At 40.8% G+C, this 21,474-nt stretch overlaps 2 protein-coding genes across 4 annotated transcripts; both read right to left on the bottom strand.

Annotated features, from left to right (window-relative positions):
* Positions 1-841: 841 nt before the first annotated feature.
* Positions 842-3,910, bottom strand: selplg (selectin P ligand). Its single transcript, XM_058617262.1, has 3 exons — positions 3,748-3,910; positions 3,410-3,528; positions 842-2,970 (listed from the first exon to the last, which is right to left on the bottom strand). Exon 3 carries the CDS (start codon positions 2,950-2,952, stop codon positions 1,630-1,632), a length of 1,323 nt encoding a protein of 440 aa, XP_058473245.1. The 5' UTR covers positions 2,953-2,970; positions 3,410-3,528; positions 3,748-3,910; the 3' UTR covers positions 842-1,629.
* A 2,601-nt stretch (positions 3,911-6,511) lies between these two features.
* LOC131446177 (coronin-1C-like) lies at positions 6,512-20,959 on the bottom strand. 3 transcript variants are annotated; one of them, XM_058617258.1, is made up of 11 exons: positions 20,431-20,958; positions 13,588-13,787; positions 11,092-11,214; positions 10,346-10,475; positions 9,901-10,082; positions 9,683-9,802; positions 8,618-8,722; positions 8,383-8,528; positions 7,885-7,942; positions 7,487-7,765; positions 6,512-7,181 (listed from the first exon to the last, which is right to left on the bottom strand). In XM_058617258.1, exons 1-11 carry the CDS (start codon positions 20,936-20,938, stop codon positions 7,062-7,064), a joined length of 1,971 nt encoding a protein of 656 aa, XP_058473241.1. In that variant the 5' UTR covers positions 20,939-20,958; the 3' UTR covers positions 6,512-7,061. The 3 variants fall into 3 exon arrangements, with proteins under 3 accessions (XP_058473241.1, XP_058473243.1, XP_058473242.1); XM_058617260.1 differs by lacking the exon at positions 20,431-20,958 and adding an exon at positions 17,794-18,134; XM_058617259.1 differs by lacking the exon at positions 8,618-8,722 and having other exon boundaries at positions 20,431-20,959.
* Between the last annotated feature and the right edge of the window lie 515 nt (positions 20,960-21,474).

Genomic DNA, 21,474 nt, shown 5'->3' with positions numbered 1-21,474 from the left:
AAGATAATCAATAATAAACATGCATTACCAAAAAGATATTAACACTAAGACTATAAAAAAAAATGACTTAAAATAGAATGTAGAGTGTACATTATAGACAGACATTTATGGTTTGTTAATATACTTTATTAATATACTCATTCCAAGCTATGACAACGGCTTGATCTCTGTTTTTGTGTTGTGCTGAAAAAAAGGATATATTGCACATTCTTATAGCCTCTGTATATACGTTTAAACTTGGTAACGGAAAAAAAAGGACTTTTCAGGGTAAAGACCTAGTTTTAGGCCCTTAGTTAGTTGTGATGGTTTATGTTTAAGGAAATATATTATGCCTATGATGTGTCCTCACTAAGATATAAAAACAAGTGTGTGTGTATGTGTGTGTAAATGCCCTTTTGGCAAGTCCACTGTGTTTGTGATCAGGCAAGGCACATCACGCTTTATATGGTCATCGGGAGCTGGAGATGAGCTCCAGCATCGTCCAGGTTTACATTCGTATCTGCTCTGCGGAGAGTTCATGTGTGTGTGTCTGTTTTGGAAAGAACAGAAAAGAAAAAGGAAGAGCATTCGAGGCTCTTGTTTTCTTTTCACAGGAGGGGAAGTGAATATGAGATCAAATCCGGGGTTTAGAAGAAAGGCCTATTATCAGGCCTCTCGCTAATAAGGAAGTGAGTTTACAGAACACTCAAATAAGTGTTTTTTTTACCATCAGTGACTGATAAACTACCACATATTCAGCTCCCTTTGAACTGACCTTTTTTCCCCCTAGGTTTAAAGGGCCAGTGTGTGATATTTAAGGTGTTTTTTTGTTAGAAGTTGAATATATCCACAAGTAGATGTGTTAAGTGTATAGTTGCTTTAATTGATTGTTTTTTGTAGGCTTAGAATAAACATTTTATATGTTCTTGCTTCACAAAGGCCTCCATCTTGCACCACCTACAGCAGCCTGAACGGACAAACCAGCCAGAGCTTCCATTTCATGTTTTATAAAAGGAAATTTAGTATCATCCTCTCTGGCTTCCATAGTTGTCTGACATGCTTGGCAAAGGGAGGGATGAGGAGAATTCGTCTCCCCAATACATGTCAGTCATTCTTATACATATATACATACAGTATCTTACACTTGTGTCTATCAGACAGTCCACGGACACATGACATCAAAGCATCACATTAAAACACAAAATAAGGAAAATTCTTCTTTAATAAATAAAAGAAAAAACTGCATTTCAACACAAAGGCTCCCAGCCGACAGAGAACCACTTGAAAACTGCAGAGTGTAACAACACTGCACGATGTAACTCGATGAGAAAACAAGACTTCCTGTCTCCCATTGCTCAGGATGTTTGAAAAAAAACAAAAAAACCCACAAAGCAAACTTTGGTCCTGCTCTTCGTCCTGGCTTTAAGCCGTCAGTAGAGGACCAGACCTCACAGATATGGCTAGTGGCACATGAACGTGAAACCACGTGTTGATGGTGTCGATGTCTCTTCCTGCTGCGCAGAGATATGAGCATGCATTGAAGGACAAACCACCAGCAATCGAAAGAGGAAGCGTTTGTTGTATTTAAAACAGCAAATGCATCCACATCACTTACATCAGCCGGATCAGTCCACGGCTGATGAAAACACTCTAAACATAACGGTCATTTTCAGGCAGGAAGCTGCTGAGGGTGAAGTTATCTCCTCCATCTTCATCACTGTCTTCATCTCTGGGGATCACCAGCACGCCGTTGGTGACATGGCTACGTTGCCTTGTGTAGTTGTAGTTCCTCTCGGGCAGCAGTGCGGAGATGCACATCATCTCGGTCGCCTGCTGTGGCTTCTTGAGCTTGTACTTCCTTGCCGACAGCTTGGTGCACAGGACAATGGTGGAAACCATGAAGATGGTGGCCAGCGCCGCTAAGCAGGCGATGGTGATGAGGCAGTGCTTCACCACGCCGCGAGTAGAGCAGGGCCCCACCCCGTCAGAGCTGGGTGGGTTCTGTGGGACTCCACAAGGTGTCGTTGTCGTTGTCGTTGTCGTCGTCGCTGTCATCGTTGTCGATGTCGTCGTTGTCGATGTCGTCGTTGTCGATGTCGTTTGTGTTGCTGGAGTTGATGGAATGGGCAACCTTTTGGGAACGCGGGGGACCAAGATTACGACTGGACTTGTAGAGACAGCAGAGGTAGAGATGGTAGCAGACTCATTGGTGGTAGAAGACTCAGTGGTGGAGGTTGAGCTTGTTGTGTCAGAAGACTGCGACGTGGAGACGTGGGTACTTGTCTCAGAAATGTGCTGATCTGTAGATGAAAGCTTGGGGCCGGTGGTGGATGTCCATGTACTGGTGACAGGTGGAGAAGAAGAAGAAGAAGTGTGGTCAAACATAGGTGTTTCCTCAGAGGTAGAGTTTGTTGTCAGTGTGGCCACAGTGGAAGCAGAGGTACTGATGCTGAGGGGTGAAGTGGAACCATCAGCTGTGGTGGTGGACGTGAGTGAAGACACGGTCACTGTTGCAGTAGATGCTGCAGAGGATGTTGCAGGCGCTGTCGCGTCAGCAGTCGTGGTGGGTGACTTCCTCTCTGTGGGTTTGTTTGTCTCGGGCGTCACCGTATTGCTAAGAGAAGTGTGTACAGTCGTTGTCGCTGTGAGTCCTTCATCTGAGCTTGTTGTGGTCAAATCAGTCGTGTTGCTATTTGAGCTTTCGCTTTGGTTCCTCATAACGCCGTCTTCTGTTTCCAGTGTGTGCGACGCGGCGGTGTCAGCTGTTGCAGTGACAGTGTCTCGTGCGGGCTTGTGAGTTGCAGATTGTGTTGCATTGTGTCCAGCGGTGAGCGGCTCGTTTGCGTCAGCAGTGCTGGAGTTGCTGGAGTTGCTGGTGGTTTCTGGGATGGAAGTGCTCTTACTGCCCGTGGCAAACAGCACAGAGACCCCACACAGCAGAGTCACGCATGCTTTCGCGCTGAGACGTTTCATTGTTGAGCGGAGAAAGATCTGAAACGACAGAGTGGACTCATGTTTACAGGCTCCACCTCGGCGCAGCTGGTCACTGTGTCACATGTGCGGTAGTCGAAACTGTCACAAGTCTTTCACCACACCCATTGCTACATTTATCACATCGACTGCGTTAGTGAAGCACAAACTTCCTTTACATTATTATTTTTTAATAAATAGTTTCAACAGATGCTGTGTAGTATCTGAAATGGGGTCGACATTGAGAATTAAACAAGGGAAAAAGTAAGCAATTTAAACAATCTTTAAATGAATAAGTTCATCGCTAAGTCCTTTTTTCTTTGCAGTGCAGTCATATAATAACTGTGCATGCTCACATGATTAATCTGAGAGCACAACAAAAGGAAACCCGCAAACGGAGACACAGAAAGAGAACAAAGTTCTTAAATGTGTCCACTCTGCACAGACGTGTCTGTCTTACCGTCTGCCTGGAGGTGCAGAGATATAGGTTTGAGGTTGAAATAAAGTTAACTTCAGCTCATTTCAGTCTCTCTGTCCATGAACATCGTTGGAGCTCTGACATGCTGACTGTGACGCTGCCTGATAGAAGAAACAAAAAAACCAGGAAATGTTAAGACACACTCTTTTCTCTCTCTCTCTCTCTCTCTCTCTCTCAGAAAAAAAACACTTCACAACATTTTGAAATAAATCAGGTATATATATATATAGGTACTTCCTTGTGAGGAAGTGCTTCTTATGACAAGCTTATTTATGTATTTGCTGTATGTATGTATTATTATCTCAGATAAAATATCTCACTTTGCCGATGGAGAGGACCGGGAGGAGAGTTCTGCTGCTGCTGCTGCTGATCCTGACGTCTGATGCTCATGATGATGATGATGTTGATAATAATGTTCTTGTCAGTGTGTCGTAAAGAAGCAGGAAGTGCTCACTTCTGTAAACAGCACACAGATCTGATCACATGTGGACTTTCAGTCGTAAATCAGAAACTCTAAATGTGCAGCAGTCAAGACAAATCTGCAACGCAATGTTCTAAAATGATTAAAAAAAAATAATACTTTCTGTCAATAACATATATAACACATAAATAATCTACATAAGAAAAAAAAAATTAATAAAGTGAATAACAAATATGTGGGGCTGAAACAGTTACCCGAATAATCGATTATAATTGATAACTGAATTAATCGGTTTGAGGGTTTCATTATTAAAACAAGATTTCCGATCGTTTCAGCTTCTTACATGTGAATATGTTCTGGTTTCTTTGCTCCATACAACAAAGAAATCATTAAAAGCGAATCATATTTGTTTGTGGACAAAAACGAGACATTTGAGAACATCATCATTTCCAGGTTTGACAAACACTGAGCAACGTTTTTCTACATTTTCTGACATTTTATGGGCCAAACGGTGAGAAAATACTCGACAGATTAATCGATTATGAATATGCAGCTCTACAAATATGCTCTCTCTCTCTTTCTCGTTAAGATTTGTATAGAATTTTGTCGGTGAATAATAAGAAAGAACAGCAGCACCCTAACCCCCAACCTGACATGGACCTCACGCTAGATTTCTCCTCATTTCAAACAGTACGTTATAATGTGAATTAAGAAAGTTACAAAAAATGTAATAGCTGCATAAAATGTTTGTTTTCTATCTTTGTGTATTACATCCACTGGTAAGATCTCTACTAGAAAGGGATTGCACTGACGGATAGAAAGAGCATGCAGTAAATACTAACAATAATAATAATAATAATAATGAACAATTATCTAATTTAATTGAAGCTTTGACTGTCGTACCATGAGAGGAAATGATTATGTGTCTAGTTTGAAAATCCCACCCAGTCATTTCCTGTTCAGAGTCAAACTAAGATGTGGTTATGAAAAAAAACCCAAAAACAAAACCCAATGAGATTACTTTGTAAAGTGTGGCCAAGGTAAACACTGTTTCCAGTGTTTGGAAAGTTCTCATGCCGTGAAAACAAAAGAAACTTGCTCGGGGACTTGTCGATTCAAACGGGGAGAGTGCAGATTGTGCTCCTGTGCAGTGACTCGTAGAGGTGTCATGTTTAAGATTAAATCAGGTCGGACTGAACTGGGCACATTCACTTGTTACAGCAACAAAATGAGAAAGGAAGAGAACAAGAGAGCGTTTTAAAAAGATAATTACAGTAAAGACCTTTCAAATGTATTTAAACCTGACTCAACCAACATCCTCCCACAGTTGACTTCACACCTCTATGAAATGGCAGTTGTCTGATGTGATCTGCAGGCGGCGACAGCAGCAGCAGCAGCTATTTTAGATGTGTTCTACAGAATTGTCCCAAAGTATTCTGGGAAATGTAGGAATTCATTAGCAACAACTTTGGTGCTAAATGTGTTATGTTTAATGAATTCTGAGAATGTGAGAAGGGAATTACCCACTTTTCCATTTGGCCTTTAGGACGGCAGCTTTAGCGCCCCCATCAGGCAAGAAAGGGGAATGAACAAGTGAGGAGTTTTACAGGCTTTGGTTGGAGGGAGGCTGAGTTTATGCTTTAGTTTCAGACCAAGTTACCATTATTACCAATGTTAAAATACAGCGGTGTAAATAGACAGCTAAGGACCTTTCACAGGAGGTAGATTTATTCTCTCAAGCAGCCCGACACTTAATATCAAGTTATAATGAGTTAATTCTGTAAGTTATTTTTATGAATAGATTAATTTTGCATCATAAATGTGTATATTGTGAACTGTGTATCGTTCCATCTCAAAACAAACACTTTGATTTTGAAAGTACGTGAAATATCATCATAAATTTGATTATTTTTATTACTCGGTGGCACCCAGGTCATTTGAGTTTGAGACTCCTGTTTTCAAATACTTCTTCATCTATAAAAGTAAATGGTATTTCTTTGGATTTCAACCCTCAAACAAACAATTCTGACATTTATATAAAAGCAGATTCATCCAGAGAAATAGGGGGCGGAGTGATCATTTTGGTCGAATTTGTTCATGTTTAATCTCAAGTGAAACTAATGCCTTACTTTCTTTTTATGAATGCATCCACAAGGCCGAGCATTTCACTGTGAGTGTACCTAATTTACAAATAAATCTTTACCGGCTGATATCTTCAATTCTCTGGTGGCAGAAGGCAACGTCAACTGACGTGAAAAGCCACAAAAACAAACAGAGAAAAGATGAATCTGAGGTTTCCATGTGTAAAATCTTTTATTATGTGCACAGAACTGTTTTGTCATGGGTCCAGTGAAACACAAGCCGGGTGAGTGGTCCCTTCCCAACAACAAATATGCACTGGAGAAGGTAAACGGTAGTTTGACCCTAAACAGTGACACAGAGGCACCACTACATTTGCACAACATTTACACCATAGAGATGCAAACACCCACGACCCCCCCCCCCCCCCCCCCTCCCTCCCTCCCCCCCACCATTTTAAAACCCAATGTTTGAATTTCTATCCCAGAAGAACAGGAACCAAAATGAGAAATCGGATGTTTTATCAATGAGCAAACTGGAGGGAGGGAAAGGTTCAACAGCTCCTATTTTTTAAAAAACAAAACAAAAACAAAAAAAACAAATCCAGCTCGACTAACTCATTCTACCTGGTTGTGACTGGAATGTACAACAGGAGAGAAGATTAATGTAAAAAGCAGTGCGTGGAACACACGCACGTGACTCATATTTGGCAACACAAAAGAGAGCGATGAAAAATACTGATGCTACATAACGTTGTTGTCTGAGCAGTTAAGTACAAACTTCACGGGAGATGATGTTTGACCACGACTTAAAAACAAAGGAAAAAAAGAATTTAAGACGTTTCCTTCAACAACAAAAAAATGTCTTTTCTTCGTACATGAGGTGCTAGAGTTTCTTTTTTCCTTTTTCTCTGTGTGTGTGTGTGTCTGAGCAAGAGTGTGGAACCTGGAGGAGGCTTGATGAGGAAAATTAAAAAGGTCGTCTTGGAATGTAGGCCTGAACTCGTCACGCGGGAGACGACGCCGAGCCAAAATGGAGCCCAATGTTGAGAATTTGGCCGTGGCAGACACTGTCAAGTCGATTCTCTCTCTCTCTCTCTCTCTCTCTCCGAAAACAACGAGTGGTTGTGGGTTCTTACATGGCGACCTTGGCGACCTGCTCTTCCAGTCTGGCGATCCGACGGTCTTGGAGGATGACGCGATCCCTGAGTGACTTGAACTCTCGGAGTACCTCTTCCAGTTTATCTTCAATTTTCTGGGCAAGAAAAAAAGGGGGAAAGAAAGTTAACGTTCCACCTTTTATTTAAACGAAATATTTCCAAAAGATTGTTTACCATAAATCTTTTTATTCACACTGGCAACTTCAGCTACATGCAGCGAAGCCATGTGGCTTTGAACACTTTTTTTTTTTTTTTCCCTTTACTGCTCCAGTGAATTGTGACCCACACACCAAAGTATGTGCTGATCCACATGTTTTGTTCCAACCCTAATAATTACTGTGAATAGGAAAAGTCTGAATGTCAGCAAAAAAAAATACAAACGTCAAAATTCAACACTGACCACTGAGGGCTGTGGAGTGATGCGCTTCAGCACCGGCGAGATGTGCTCGGCCTTGGTGGCAGGCTTGGTGGCCGGCTTGGTGGCCGGCTTGGTGGCCGGCTTGGTCTCCAGGGCGTTCGACTTGACCACTTTCAGGTCACGGTTCTTTGTGGAGACGTAGCCGTCTTTGAGCGAGATGAGGATGGGGCGGCCGTTCTTGCCCGCGAACCACTCCTCCGCCTCCAGGGAGGGGTCGGGTCCGGCCGTGTCCGGGTACAGGTCGTCCTGGAACAGGTCCGACTGGAGCAGGGTGGCGCGGGAGCGGCAGGGAAGAGAATAAATAATAAATAATCAGACTCGGGTTGAAGGAGGGCAAATTCAGTCTGAAAATGAAATAATGCTCACGTAAAGACACTCACCTTACGTGGGACTGTCATGATGATTGGTTCACATTTTCTCTCGTGTAATTTGTAAAACCTAATGAGAAAAAAACCCAGGTATTATTATATTATATGCACTGCAACTTTAAGCATTAACAGCACTTCAGTCTATTATTCAAATGTGAACAATGCCATAGCAAATAGTATTTTACTAGCATCGCTTGGAAAAGAGATTATTAATCTCAAAGGATATTTCCTGGATAAATAAAGGTGTAAAGCTTTGAAAATAGGATCTATTAAAACATTTTTAAGATGTAGACATGAAAAAGTTTTGTAGTTTAACCTTCACTGTTCATTCTAATTAATTCCTATAGTTACATCTACGGCTGAAAGCCTTTAATTACATGGACTATTATGGGAAAAGTGTTGTGCAAAAACACTGATAACACAATCAAACTAAAATGACAAGGTGTGCACATCCCAGCATTTTAGAAATCCATGATACCAGAGAGAACATGTGATAAATATTTGCATTACCTTGCTATCTCACATTTGTTGACATCCAGGCCTCGTTTGGGCATGTATCCCATGCCCCTCTGCGGCTCCTTGGTGGAGAAGGTGTTGAGGTAGTGCACGTACGGAGCCTCGTCTGTGATCTCAAAGTACCGGATGCTGCTGTCGCCCTGAGGACACGCAGCCACAGACACCACAGAGTCAGTGTCTGCATCCAGTTATATGAGAATGGGTAAAATGAAACACTTTGAAATATCACCTTTCCACACAGGTACACTATGCTGGTGTCAGGGTCATAAAAGGGCAGCAGAACTCCGTTACTGCTGTCCATCTCCTGGACACATATGGGCTCATCCATGTTGTCCTGGAAACAGAAACATTCAGCATTTACTGGAACAGTTTTTACAGAAGGGTTAGGGTTAGGATTCATTCTTCCTTTGTATTTAGCGCCCTCTGTTGGAGCTGAGATGGTACAGCTCCAGTCATGAGAGAGAAGAGTAGGATAAACAGAAAACCAGTTGAAATGTTGTCACTGATCTGACCTTTGTTTTTATAGCTTCTATACTAGTTCAATGTCACTTTAGGACGTTTGTGTCTCATTTAGAATCCACGTCTGCCACATATTTGAAATGAAGACCCACTTTTCAAAAGGTCGACAAACCATTTTGACCCAATTTTAAATCACAACAAGTGCAAATGTGTGCATGACGTAACATTTCTGATTATTCTTACTGCTATTTCTGTCACACCGAATACTAATTTGAAGACGTAAAATAGCCATTTCCAAGAGATCTACGGTAGATTATGTTTGATAAAAGCACAACTTCGTTTTATTCGTGCATTATTTAGAAATACATGTTATTTCTGCCTCTTAACCCTTTTTCAGCGTGTGTATCGCAGAACACACACTGGCGTAAGGAGTTACCATTTTCTGGCCTGTTTTTGGACATATATATGTTTTATACTTTTCAAATTTCAAGAAGAATCGGTTCATGTACAACTACAGTGTTCTCCTAAATAAAACATTTAGTTTTTCTCAATTATAAACTGTTAATACACCATTTTAACATACAGTAAATTGTAAATAACTGCCAGATATTGAAAGTTATTCTGGAAAAATAGGCAAAAGCATTTAAATCACAGGACATTTTTTGACTCTTTTATGGTGAAAATAAGCAGGTTGCAGCTTAGGTGTTAAAGGGTTAATTCAAACAATAAAAAAAGATTGTTGTAAAGGGACATGGGATGATGGGAGTTGTTGTCTGCATTATAGCAGATGACATCATTAAAAGGTTTCTCCAAGAGATTCTCCACAGGAACGTACACTTTTCCACAGGGCCAGCTGGCGCTCGCTCATGCGGCTGAATCCAGTGGTGAAAATGTTCTCGTCTGCTAAAAAGATCGCTCTCATGGGGCGAGCTCCCTCGTGGGCTTTGTCCTTCTCCTGAAAATAGACAAAAAAAACACCTGTCAGATGGGACAGCCGCGAGTCTTGTGCTCGGCGGGTGATTCTGGGAACGGTTATTCCACCTGTCAACTCACCGTCACAATCTTTTTCTTACGCGGGTCGATGACGCGGACCTTCTTGTCCTTGCAGGCGGTGCAGAGCAGGCTGCCGTTGCGGCTCCAGCTGACGCTAAAGATAACATCAGGGTGCATGTCCTCCAGGTTGATCATGGCCTCTCCCGTGCCCACATTCCAGATGATGATCTGGTTGTCGCACCCTAAAATGGACACAAACACCATGAGCCTGACTGCGCGCGCACACACACACACACACACACACACACACACACACACACACACACACACACACACACGCACACACACCTCTGTGTCCAAGTTTATTTCGGGCACTTTACATCACACAAAGCAGCGCGACAGAAGGCAGGCCCTGAGATAATCGGTCAGATTTGGAGTTCAGCTCTTGGGCACTGGACAAAATGGCAGACCGGAGTATTATCTCAGCAGTCGAGCCAGTCGTTACCTGCGCTGAGGAGGACGTTGCGAGCGGTGGGATGCCAAGACACGATGCCAACCCTCTTGGAGTGGCCCTCTAACACGACCACCGGCTCTGAAAGGGGAGTCTCTAGCCCGTCCTCAGGGATCTGCCACACCTAAATCAACATAAACAATTCATCAGAATATTATCAACGTTGCAATACGGCCAGCTGTAATTAAATTAAATTAACATAAAAATATGTTCATTTCAATGAAAAATGAGAATATTTCAGTCAAAACAATCTCAATTCCATGTTTATTCAAAACCCGTTCAGCCCTATTATACACCGTGTTAAACACGGGTAGGGAAATTGATTATAACTTTGTAACTTTAGCAAGAAACACCAAATAAACAAATAGATTCAAAAGGAGACTAAATAAAAGCTCTATGTGTTGTTTTAAGTTGAGGTAAACAGATTGTGACAAGTCTCTTTAACGTATTCGTCACCATATTAAACAAAAACTAATATAATTCAGAAAAATCACAATATATAATACAGAATATCAGTTAAAACAAGGCGTATCCCAGGGTTATAAATATGTCACATGTTTTTCTTGTTTATCATTTGTGTGAAAAGGTTTTGAGATTCTTTTTATTTAAACTATCACTAGTATTAGCTGGGGATCCATTTTAAATAGTACGTGGTTCATAATACATAAAGTGGCACAAGAAAAAAGAAAAAAGAACAAGAAAAAAACTTGAAACAACTTAAAGATAACCAGTGACCTCACCATGACCGCACAGTCCTCGGAGCCGCTCGCGATGACAAGGTCGTTGTGGGGACACCACTCGATGTCCAACACGGGGCCAGTGTGACCACACACTGTCGGGTAGACCTTGTCTATGCGTCCAGTCTGTAAGACAGAGGAGGACTTTGTTATAGAGACAGCACGAGGATATGTGGTACAAAAAAAGAAGCTGAGTGAGCTGATGATAGAAGCTGTGCATGTAAAACGTGATAATTGTTCACTTCAGGCTGTTGTTTTATGCAACAACTGAGTTCATTTATAATGATTTTACACTTTAAAAAACTCACAGTTCACTTACAATAACATTATACAACGCTCAGAAAGAAAACAAAGAAAAACAACATTGGTACTACAAGTATTTTTTTTCCCCTAAATGAAATTTTAGTTGCAATATAATTTGTTAGAATGTATATAAATTATAATTTATATACATGTTCAAATGTGTTTTATTATTGCACACAACACAGTACAATTGCATTGTAGCTTGGGCTGCAACTAATGATTATTTTCATATTATTTTCTTTTTTTAAGTCCATAAAGTGTCAGGAAGTGTTTTGTTTGACTGTTTTATTGTGCATTGTTATTTATACTTATTTGTTGTTTTTGTCTAAACCTGCTTTTTTGGCTAATTCTGGCATATTAACATTGACATGTTCATCAACATTACATTACATTACATGTCACTTATGCATTGTCCTTTTTAAATAAATAAATAAATGAATAAGTACATTTCAAATTTCAAACCAATATGATTCGGTTTTTACTGATTTCTTTGTTATGTGGAAATCCACCAATATTCACATTTAAGAAGCTGAAAAAAATAAATAAATCACATTTATTTATTTAATTCATTAACCAATGAATAATTGAGAAATCAATTGATTGTAGAATTTGTGAGGGTATTGTTAGCAATTTGAAAATAGTGAACAAAGTTTATAGCGACGATTCTTTATAGCATATTCTCTACAGTCACGCATATAAATTATTTAACCCAGTGGTCCACGATGTAACGACAGAAAAGCAACCCCCTCTGTGTGAACAGTAACAGGATACATGTCAGACGCCTTTAAAATGGATCAGATTTACTCATTGATTGATAGTTTTTGCTGCAGATATGAGACTCGGGGGAACATAACATCCAATCCAGTTCAGATCCAAATTCACTTAGCTCTATAGCACATTTAGTGGTGTACATCGCATAAATACATAAAACAGACCGGATATGAGAGGTTACACAAGAACAACTTTCACAATAATTCATCTAGCCTAACAGTTTAACGCTGTCAAGACCAGATAGTATAACAGAAATAAGATTTCTCTGATCTTTTTTTAATTATTAACTCCATTTAAAAAATAAAGTTTCCCCTTAACTCTATAAAGCAGCCATGGGAACCTTTAAGGGCAAAACTAAATGTGTAATATTATAATTATGTGGCGGTTACAAGGACCACACTGCAAAAATACAATGGTAAAAATAATAATCATCATTATCACTTAAGTAAAGTAAGAAATGTGATAATTACATTAATATTCATTCATTCATTAGACACGTTTCTTTGTGTGATGGTTTAAATGTGAACTGCTGGAGCTTTCACAATGAAACTAATGCAGGTGAGTAACTATTAACCAGGACAGTGACGTGGATGATGGTTATAAAGTCACATGTGACGTGACCTCTGACTGTCCTATTGTCCACAAGAGAACAAATAACTTTTAAAACACCAGCTCTTTAGAACCAAATTTAAAACCGTCCAACTGTCAACAGAACGTGTTTGGAATTATTTTAATACTTTGTGCAACACTGTTTGTCACAGTTCTCCTGTAAAGGGTTGTCATTTGTAAAGACACGCTTAAATAATAAATGGTCTGTATTTTTTGTATTTATATAGTGCTTTTTTAATCATGACGACAGGAGCAACGTGGGGTTGTGTGGCCTTGCCCAAGAACACATTTGTGCGTGTGGAGCCAGGAATGGAACGCACAACCTTCCAGTTGAAAGACAACTCTCTCTTAGCACTGATCCACAGTGGCCCGTGAATAATAGGGGAGCAGAGGACGTTAATATTAGTGAAGATGCAATGATAAAATGTGTATAAAATGGGACGTAGTGTTCTGGTTTGCTCAGTGAGGCCAACTAGGAAGTAAAAATATAGTGAATAGCTACCAGGGGGCGACTCTAAGTGAATAAGCCTTTTTTTCACTTGACCTTTAATGTCGATTAACATGTTCCTGAGGAGAACGTGATGTTAATTTTGTAATCTAATTGCCATTTAGAGGAGTGGACACCAGTGTGATTGACGGCTGGTGTCGTCCAGTAGGAGTCTGGTTGCAGGTGACGTTGTTAAATTCACGAATTGCAACACTTCAAAACAGGCGTTCAGTTTCTTACGCATGACGGATAGTGGACGGATAATGGTGTCTTGTGCAGCTGAACTGAAGCGTTGACACGATACCATGTCCTTAAGCCGAGCGCCTCACCTTTTGTAGCGGGAGGACGAAAAAGGCTCCTCCCCCGCTCGCCTCTATGATGATGGCAACAAACTTGGGGTTGACGGCACAGAAGGAGCTGTCCCATGTGACCCTGGAGACACGGATGTCATCGTAGCACTGGTCGTTCCTCACCGCCTGACCAAAGACGTGACGGAACTTGCTCTGTCGCACAACTCGCCGCAACATATCTGCAGAGAGGGAGAAATAGGAGTTAAGCACGACTGCTCTCACAGAAGTACCGTTTTCTAGAAGCACTGCTGAAAAGGGCTGTTAAAAATACTATTAAACTTGTCGCCCCGCTGTCACCACTGTGTACACAGAGGAAACCTTGAGAGGAAGATTTGGCGGACGGCCAGCTCAGTCTGTCTGATGTGAGATTACATTTATTGGCTGTGACTCAGTTTGTTCCTGTTCATACAAAGGAAACAAATCAGCGCTACCTGCTGGAAAACAACAGAAATGTTGTTTTTTTCCAGCTGTGTTTAAATCTGTGTAAAAGTGCACATTTCTGAGAGCAAACGAAAATAATCTTAATCAGCAGCCTCAGATTTTATTTAGTGAATTTGAGCCTTAATTGGTGTTAATGCATGATTCAAATCAAATAATTAAGTAGAGCTTTAGAAAATGTTGCTTTTCACCCTGTATCTTAGTGAATGCTCTATTGATTTCACCATTTTACAGCATGTGGATGTCTGCGGCTCATTGTAAATAGGTTTAGGATTACGCAAACCATCTGCACTTTCTTTGAAAGTGAAAACAAATAGGCAACTTATTTAAGGTTTTTCCTTGGGGATATTTCAAAAACAACAACAAGCCACTTCCTGAGAAACCCCACACCTAACCCACTGTCGATATCTGGCCATTGATTTCTGAAAAGTAACGATGACATCATCAGAATCTTGAATAACACCTGACCTTTTCTGACAAACGGCCTCATACAACCGTAGCATTTGTGGGCTACAAAAGCACGACGTGACAGATGGTCAGTTGCTGCTCCGAGATTCTGGAAACACTCCCGACTTGTGAAACACACTGAATGATCGCAGTGTGACTCTTCTAAGCTCTGACTATTGTGATAAGAAGAAACAAACAAACTCAATCACTGATAACTGAAATATATAATTTCTGTGACATGCTTTGCAGAGTAATTGTGTGGAAAATACAGAAGTGTGGGACGATAATTAAGCTGCCATTCTGAAGCCTCATACTGTGCTGTTATGCAGGGTTTCTCTATAGTTACACACTGCTCTGTCATCACAAAAAAACAACCTGCTTCTCTATATTCAATCACAGATTACGAAAATGGAAAAGCTGAATCCCAGCCTTCTGGAGCTAATATAGATTAAAAGACGCAATACTTTAAAGATTAGCTATTATTCTAATCTGAGACAGAGATATGAGAGAATGTTAGTAGTTAACAGGGAAATTATACATAATAAGGTCCCACTCCACAGTAGGCATGGGACGATATAAACATTTCCCACCACGATTATCCTGACCAAAATAATTGCGATATTATAATGATATTATTGCGATCAATTTTAGATTCTTTATCTTACAACAGGCATAGCCTTCTGTCTACACTTGTGCTGGTCAGAAACATTGCGGGTGAAAAATTATTAATTTAATAAGAGCATGATATGTCACAAGGAAAGATGTAGCTCCCCTTTGTGGCACATTGAAAAATAAATCACAAGGACTGTACGTTAGTGAGTAAGCAAGGATTTTCAAGTCACTCGTGTGAAATATTAACCACAGAGCCCTAATGACTACTGCACAACACTAGACTTTGTCTCTGCCTGGTATCACTGACACCTTAGGGCAGTCTAAACTCATCAAAATGCACAGTCAGTTTTTACATGCGGATGCTGGATCCACCAATTACTAGACACAGCACTCGTTTATGAATAAAATACTGACATACCAGTTAACAGATCCCTAATCACTACAATGGGGACTATGCTCCTGTGATACAGCAGAGCATGATGCCTGGACAGCACAGGCGGATGAGAACAGCATGTTCTCTCTGCTGGTATTAACGCTGCATTCAAGAGAAGCTCCTCTCACTCCAAACATACACCCGAGAATATGAGCTGCTTTCACCCATGCTGGTTTAAACGATGCCATACATTACAACAACTGCTTCTACACGGTATCAGCATCCAGGCCTCAGCAGGACTGAGCATCTTACATGACCACTGATCGACCTCGTTATTACTCATTTTGCCTCCAGAACTACCTCATTTTTTCACACCATGGATTCCAGAAAGTGCTGGAAACATTCTTTTTGGGTTTTGAGTTTTTAGTCCATAATGACAAACTAACACCAAGAGGTTGCTGCAGATTTGTAGCCCATCTGTTTCAAGGTTCGCCATGCTGTGCGTTCAGATATGGTCTCCTGCATATTTCGTTTGTAACAAGTCATTTTTGCTTTTCTGTTGCCTTTACATCATCTCAGACCAGTTAACTTCCTGTGACCTCTAATATCAGCAATGTAATGTTGCCGATCTGTCTGGATATTTTCTCTTTTTCAGCCCATTATCTGTAAACTCTAGAGATAGTTGTGTGTAAAAACCTCATCAGCACTTTAAAGTTCATACTGGTTTTTGTATGCACTTTATGCACAGTTTGGAGTTTTTACACTTCACAGTTGACTACATATTTATTATGCATTACACTCCTTATCCTTACGTTATGTACATACAATTTAATCTCATTCTATTTGTATATTTTTATTCTATGTATATTACGTGTCTTGCTGTTGCTAGACTCTAATTTCCCAGTTTTGGATTAATAAAGTACATCTAATCTATATTTCTAAAGTGCTACTTTTATAGTTTGTAGGGGTGGGAATTGCCGAGACGCCACAATACTAATTATCATGATATTTGAATATACTGAGTAAGGCTACAACTAACGATTATTTTTATAATCAACTAATATGTTGGTTATTTTCTAAATTGAGTACTTGTTTGGTCCATAAAATATCAGTTTGATCGGTGTTTAACAAACCTGGAAATGATGATGTTCTCAAATGTCTTGTTTTGCCCACCAACAAATAACTCACAATATTGTAGTGTGACTTAAATATCGCGATAATATCATATCGTGGTGTCTCTGGCACCCCTAGACTGCACCCCCCACATCTCCCTCCCTCCTCCTCCTCATGTTATTCCAATGACTGTCAGGACAATGCGACTACATTGACTCACAACAACGCCACCAACATACACCGAACAACAACACCTCACGTCGGCCTACTCATGATAACAGCTGCATGTTGGAGATGTGTACATGCTAATGAGCTACATGCACCGTTTGGTCTGAATCAACGGCGGTGCAAACAGCTGCACGGTGTCACCGTTAAACAATGGTTGCTAGCTGCTGTTAGCACAAAGCTTGCCACGTACCCCTCCTCCTCCGCCACCACCACCTCATTGAGACAAAACCGCTACATAATACATTATTAACGTGATAATAAGAACCGACAGTGATAATATTTTAGACTATATAAGAAGTTATTTTAACAATGACGCGTGGAAGCTACAGTTACCGAAAGAGGGGCTGAGCCGCGTATGCAGATTTAATTTTTTCTTTGTGAAGAACGCCCCAAATGTGAGTTTGCACTAATGAACGCCACCAAACATGAAGTTTTATTGTGGGGGGAAAAGTTAACAAAATTGAAGAATAAGAATTACATTTACGTATAGTATTGTAAGGGGCGGATGATGCATAATAATAGACCGTGTTATGCCGCGCTGCCCCAGCCATCAGCTCGCAGCTGTACCGGGGGCTGGTCCCACTTAACATCCACCGACACCGCAGACACGCTCGAGGCAAGTGTTGTTATGTGGACATTTTCCCCAATACATCACACCAATTCCTATTTATTTGCGAGTTAAGCCTTTTTTATTTGTGTCAATTTAAACTAAACGTGCTTAATTCTTCCACACTAGCCGGCAAGTGTGTTTTGGACCCACAGTTCAGCTACGCTAGTTAGCCTAGCTGCTAAGTGTTAGCCGCGGTGGAGCACCGCCAGCTGACGCAAGTGCAGATATGTCCACCCAGGGTTTGTGAGGCTGCTGCTCCCACTCTCAAGCTCATCCAGCGGGCAAAACGGATGCTGCACATCCGCGGACCCACGCAGCACATGGAAAATGCACAACGCTGAGAGACTATTTCAGAGTGTCTTACCTCCTAAATCTATGCAAGATTTTCGTGAGCACGGGGTAATCAATCACAACACATGAATGTGGTAGTTTAGGCGCGCCCTTATCCTGCAGGACGTTGCTCTGGTATCCCTTGTCTCCGCACACACGCAAACACACACACACACACACAAAAAGCCCAGCCGCTTTGCTCTTATTATTCCTCTTATACTGCCTTCCTTGCAAAGGTGCGGTCAGTGGAGTCACAGTTTGTATCTAGTGGTATTTCAGGATGCCAGTGGAAGATCAGAGCATCTCCAGTCCGATCTTCACCTGCAAAAGATTAAGAATCGTCTATTCTCATCGTTTTAACATTCAAAGGGATTCTATGACGACCGACTACTGCACATGCGCAGACGAGCAGTCAGATTTCATTCTTCCAAGGCTGTGATTGGGGATGGGTCTGCAGGGAAACTTGAGTTTATCCCTATGTGGTCTTAAGTAGTGGTAATATTTATATTGTTCAGCTTTACATCTTTGGTGTTCAGTTCAGGGTTCCCTTTCTGTCTCTCCCATCCTGTCAAATTCAGACCCCAAATTCAGACCCCATACCCCCCAAACTGTAATTAACAATTATTTACACGATCGATTAATGTGTTTATCATTTTCTCCGTAAAAAAGTCAGTTGCTTCATTTATCAAATGTCAGAAAATGGTGAAAAATAATGATTGGTATTTTCCAAACCTGAAAATGAGTGTCTTGTTTTGTCCACAAACCAAAGCAAAGAAAACGTGAAATAACCACAAAGAGTTTGAAATCCCTGTTTTCATTAAAGGGAAGTTAAATGGAGTCATTACTCATTAAAAATAGTTGGCGATTTATTTAGTAGTAGATTAACTGATCAATTATTGCAGCTCTTATTCTTACTTTTCGTGATCATTTTGTCTCAAACATTATTTCCATCTTTAAAGTAAAAAATCTGTGTTTTCAGCATGTGAGGTGCAGGAGCTTCTGGTCTTGTTGCTTGATGTGAAATTGTTTATATTATCTATGAAAGTTGGTGTAGGAAGTGTGTTTTACAAAATGACACACAGCAGTTTTTTAGTTAGAAAATAAGGCTTTCTGATAAGATAAAGTCTTATCAGTCTTAACATGTCTTTCCTCGTGTCCTGCCGTGTTTTCAGTGAGGGGGTGAGTAGCCATGTCTCAAGCTGGTTCCTGACAAACTTGTGTGTATGAATTATTAATAAATGAATAATAATAAATCTGGTGCCCTGCTGGTAATGTAGGGTTTCAGTTCAAGTCCTCTCATGATGAATGGTTCATGACAGCTATTTAGTTCACATGTCAACAGATCACTACAGGAGGACATTTCCATGTGGTCAGGAATAGTATGTACTTTGAGTTGGAGGTTGAATTGGTTTACATTTGGGTGATATAACACTGTTAAATGTAGTCAGAGTATTGGGAAAAGTGATCTAACATAATTATGTACTGTGATTGTAATGTAATCTAATTCTAAAAGAATGTTAACATTATTTTTAAGATGTGAATAAATACTTTGGAGATGTAGCAGGAAGAAATCTGCACAATATTCACATTTATTTCTAGTGCAGAATTAAAGCCTTTATTTAACCCTGTGCAACATGTGGTTTAATTGTGTTGTTCAACATTTTGTCTTTACTTATGCCAAGTGATGCCATGTGAAGATGTTGTCTGGGGAAATCCTGCCATACTTTTTTTTTAAAAATTAAATTAAATTACTCTGTAAACAAGACTAGAAAATAGAGCCAACTTTTAATAGATTTTCAAAAGTGTTTAGATTTTTTATGTTAAGTAACTGAGATCCCGCAACCGAGTATTTTCGGTGGCAGAGCCGCAGAATTGAGTATGAATACATACTACTAATCATGTGATATAATTAAACCCATAACTATAGTTACATAAAACCAGTGCCAACCAGTCTCATTCTCACATCTCGACTCAGCATCACGTGCATGGCACATCGCCTTGGCACGACTGTTTTTGAGCATGCAGAAGCGGCTTGTTTAGCGGTATATCTATCGCATTCCTACCACACTGCACACACATTGCCAAGTTTGACCCATTGGACAGTTGTGTGATTAACAGGTGGACAGAAGGACAATTCAAATGTTCCTTGAAATAACAGATGGGTGATGTCACGCTCCTTTCATTTGTGATGTCACATTTCTAGCATCTGTCCACTGATAGGCATGTGGAAGAGTCATCGAAAAAGAGAGAAACGAACTATGGGTGCTTGTCAAAGTCATCAAAGGACATTTTTTTTATCATCAAAGGAATTTCAAAAAGTATTCAGAGGATTTTATTGGCTTCAACGGTTGCCATGACATCAGTTTGACAGACAGAGAGACAGGCAGGCAGACAGACAGGCAGGCAGGCAGATCCTTGAATTAATAAAGAGAAGGAAGATGTCACCAAAAACAGAACACAATTTAGGCTCTTTAAACACATATTTGCTAATGTGGTGTGTCTAAGAACTAAGGGACCGGAAGACTACGTCCAAATCCTTTTACAGTCTATGTTTTTTCCGAGCGTTCTTGCTCAAGGCAACTGCCTGAGAGTGAGGAAACTGAACCACACCAGTATCTGTACTAGTTGTGAACCCAGAATATCTTTTGGAAAAATGTGTTTCTGTCCTTACCTTTCTTTGGAGATGGTTGGACCTCTGCCTGTCTCTCTTTGGACCTCTTTGGGACATCAAAGGCGGTCTTCATCTGGGATACTTTCACACTTGGACCCTGCTCTGCCACTCGAACCTCAGGTTTAACCGCCTCAGATGTGACCCGACCCTGCAGTCTCTGCATTTGATTTTTTTCCTTGATAAGTTTTGACACGGGCTTATAAGAATCCACCTCACTGCCTGAATCCCTGTCAGTTCTGTGGTCAGTTACATCTCTACATTTACCATAGTTAGTATGGCTGTTGCTGCTGATTATCTCAGATGGGGGCTCAGGGCAGATTTCTCTTGTCCTTAAACAAGCAGATTTTAGTCTTTGGATTTCTAGGTCCGGGGCAACCTCTGTTATGTGCAGAGCCTCTGTGGATGCAGACGGATTTTGGGCCTTTTTTGCGACAGGTGGAGGTGAATGTTTATTTCTGGATCGTCTCTCGAAGAATATCCTTCTCTGCAACATATCAAGGTCTTGCATGTCTTCATCCGGAGACAGATTTACCATGCGTTCACAGAAGTCATAGTCAATCATGTCTCCGTACTGTTCATCCATGCGTCCAAGTGAAAGACGTTGACATGGGCCGAGGTCAGCAGAGAGCCGGCGTGTGTTGGTTGGAGGGATGTAAGGGCCTCTGTCGTCCCACAGCATGCACATGTCCTGGTTTTTTGCTGTGTTGCATCTAAGGTCTTTGTTAAAATGGAAAGTGTGCCTCCTCTTGACCTTCTCCTCAGAACGATGATCTCTTCCTCTTCGTTGAACATCAGTAGACAATAATTGTGCAGTTTTGAGCTTTATAAATGGGTTTTTGGGTTTTTTGGGGACAGGTGGAGGTGGACCTTTTACTTTGAGCTTCTCTTTTGGCATAGGCTCGTCCTTAGAATCACCGGTAGGCACAGCTTCAGGAACTATCTGTTCTCTATCGAGTTGTGTTGTCACATTGGTGTCTTTCTTAGGCAACAGGTGAGTTTGAGGTGGAGGGGTGATGACAGCAGACAAGCGGACATGTTCACTCT

This window comes from Solea solea, chromosome 19, assembly GCF_958295425.1.
Source record: "Solea solea chromosome 19, fSolSol10.1, whole genome shotgun sequence".
Classification (NCBI taxonomy): Eukaryota; Metazoa; Chordata; class Actinopteri; order Pleuronectiformes; family Soleidae; genus Solea; species Solea solea.
The sequence above is the reverse complement of the archived record's forward strand: the minus strand, read 5'-3'. Positions and strand labels throughout refer to the sequence as shown.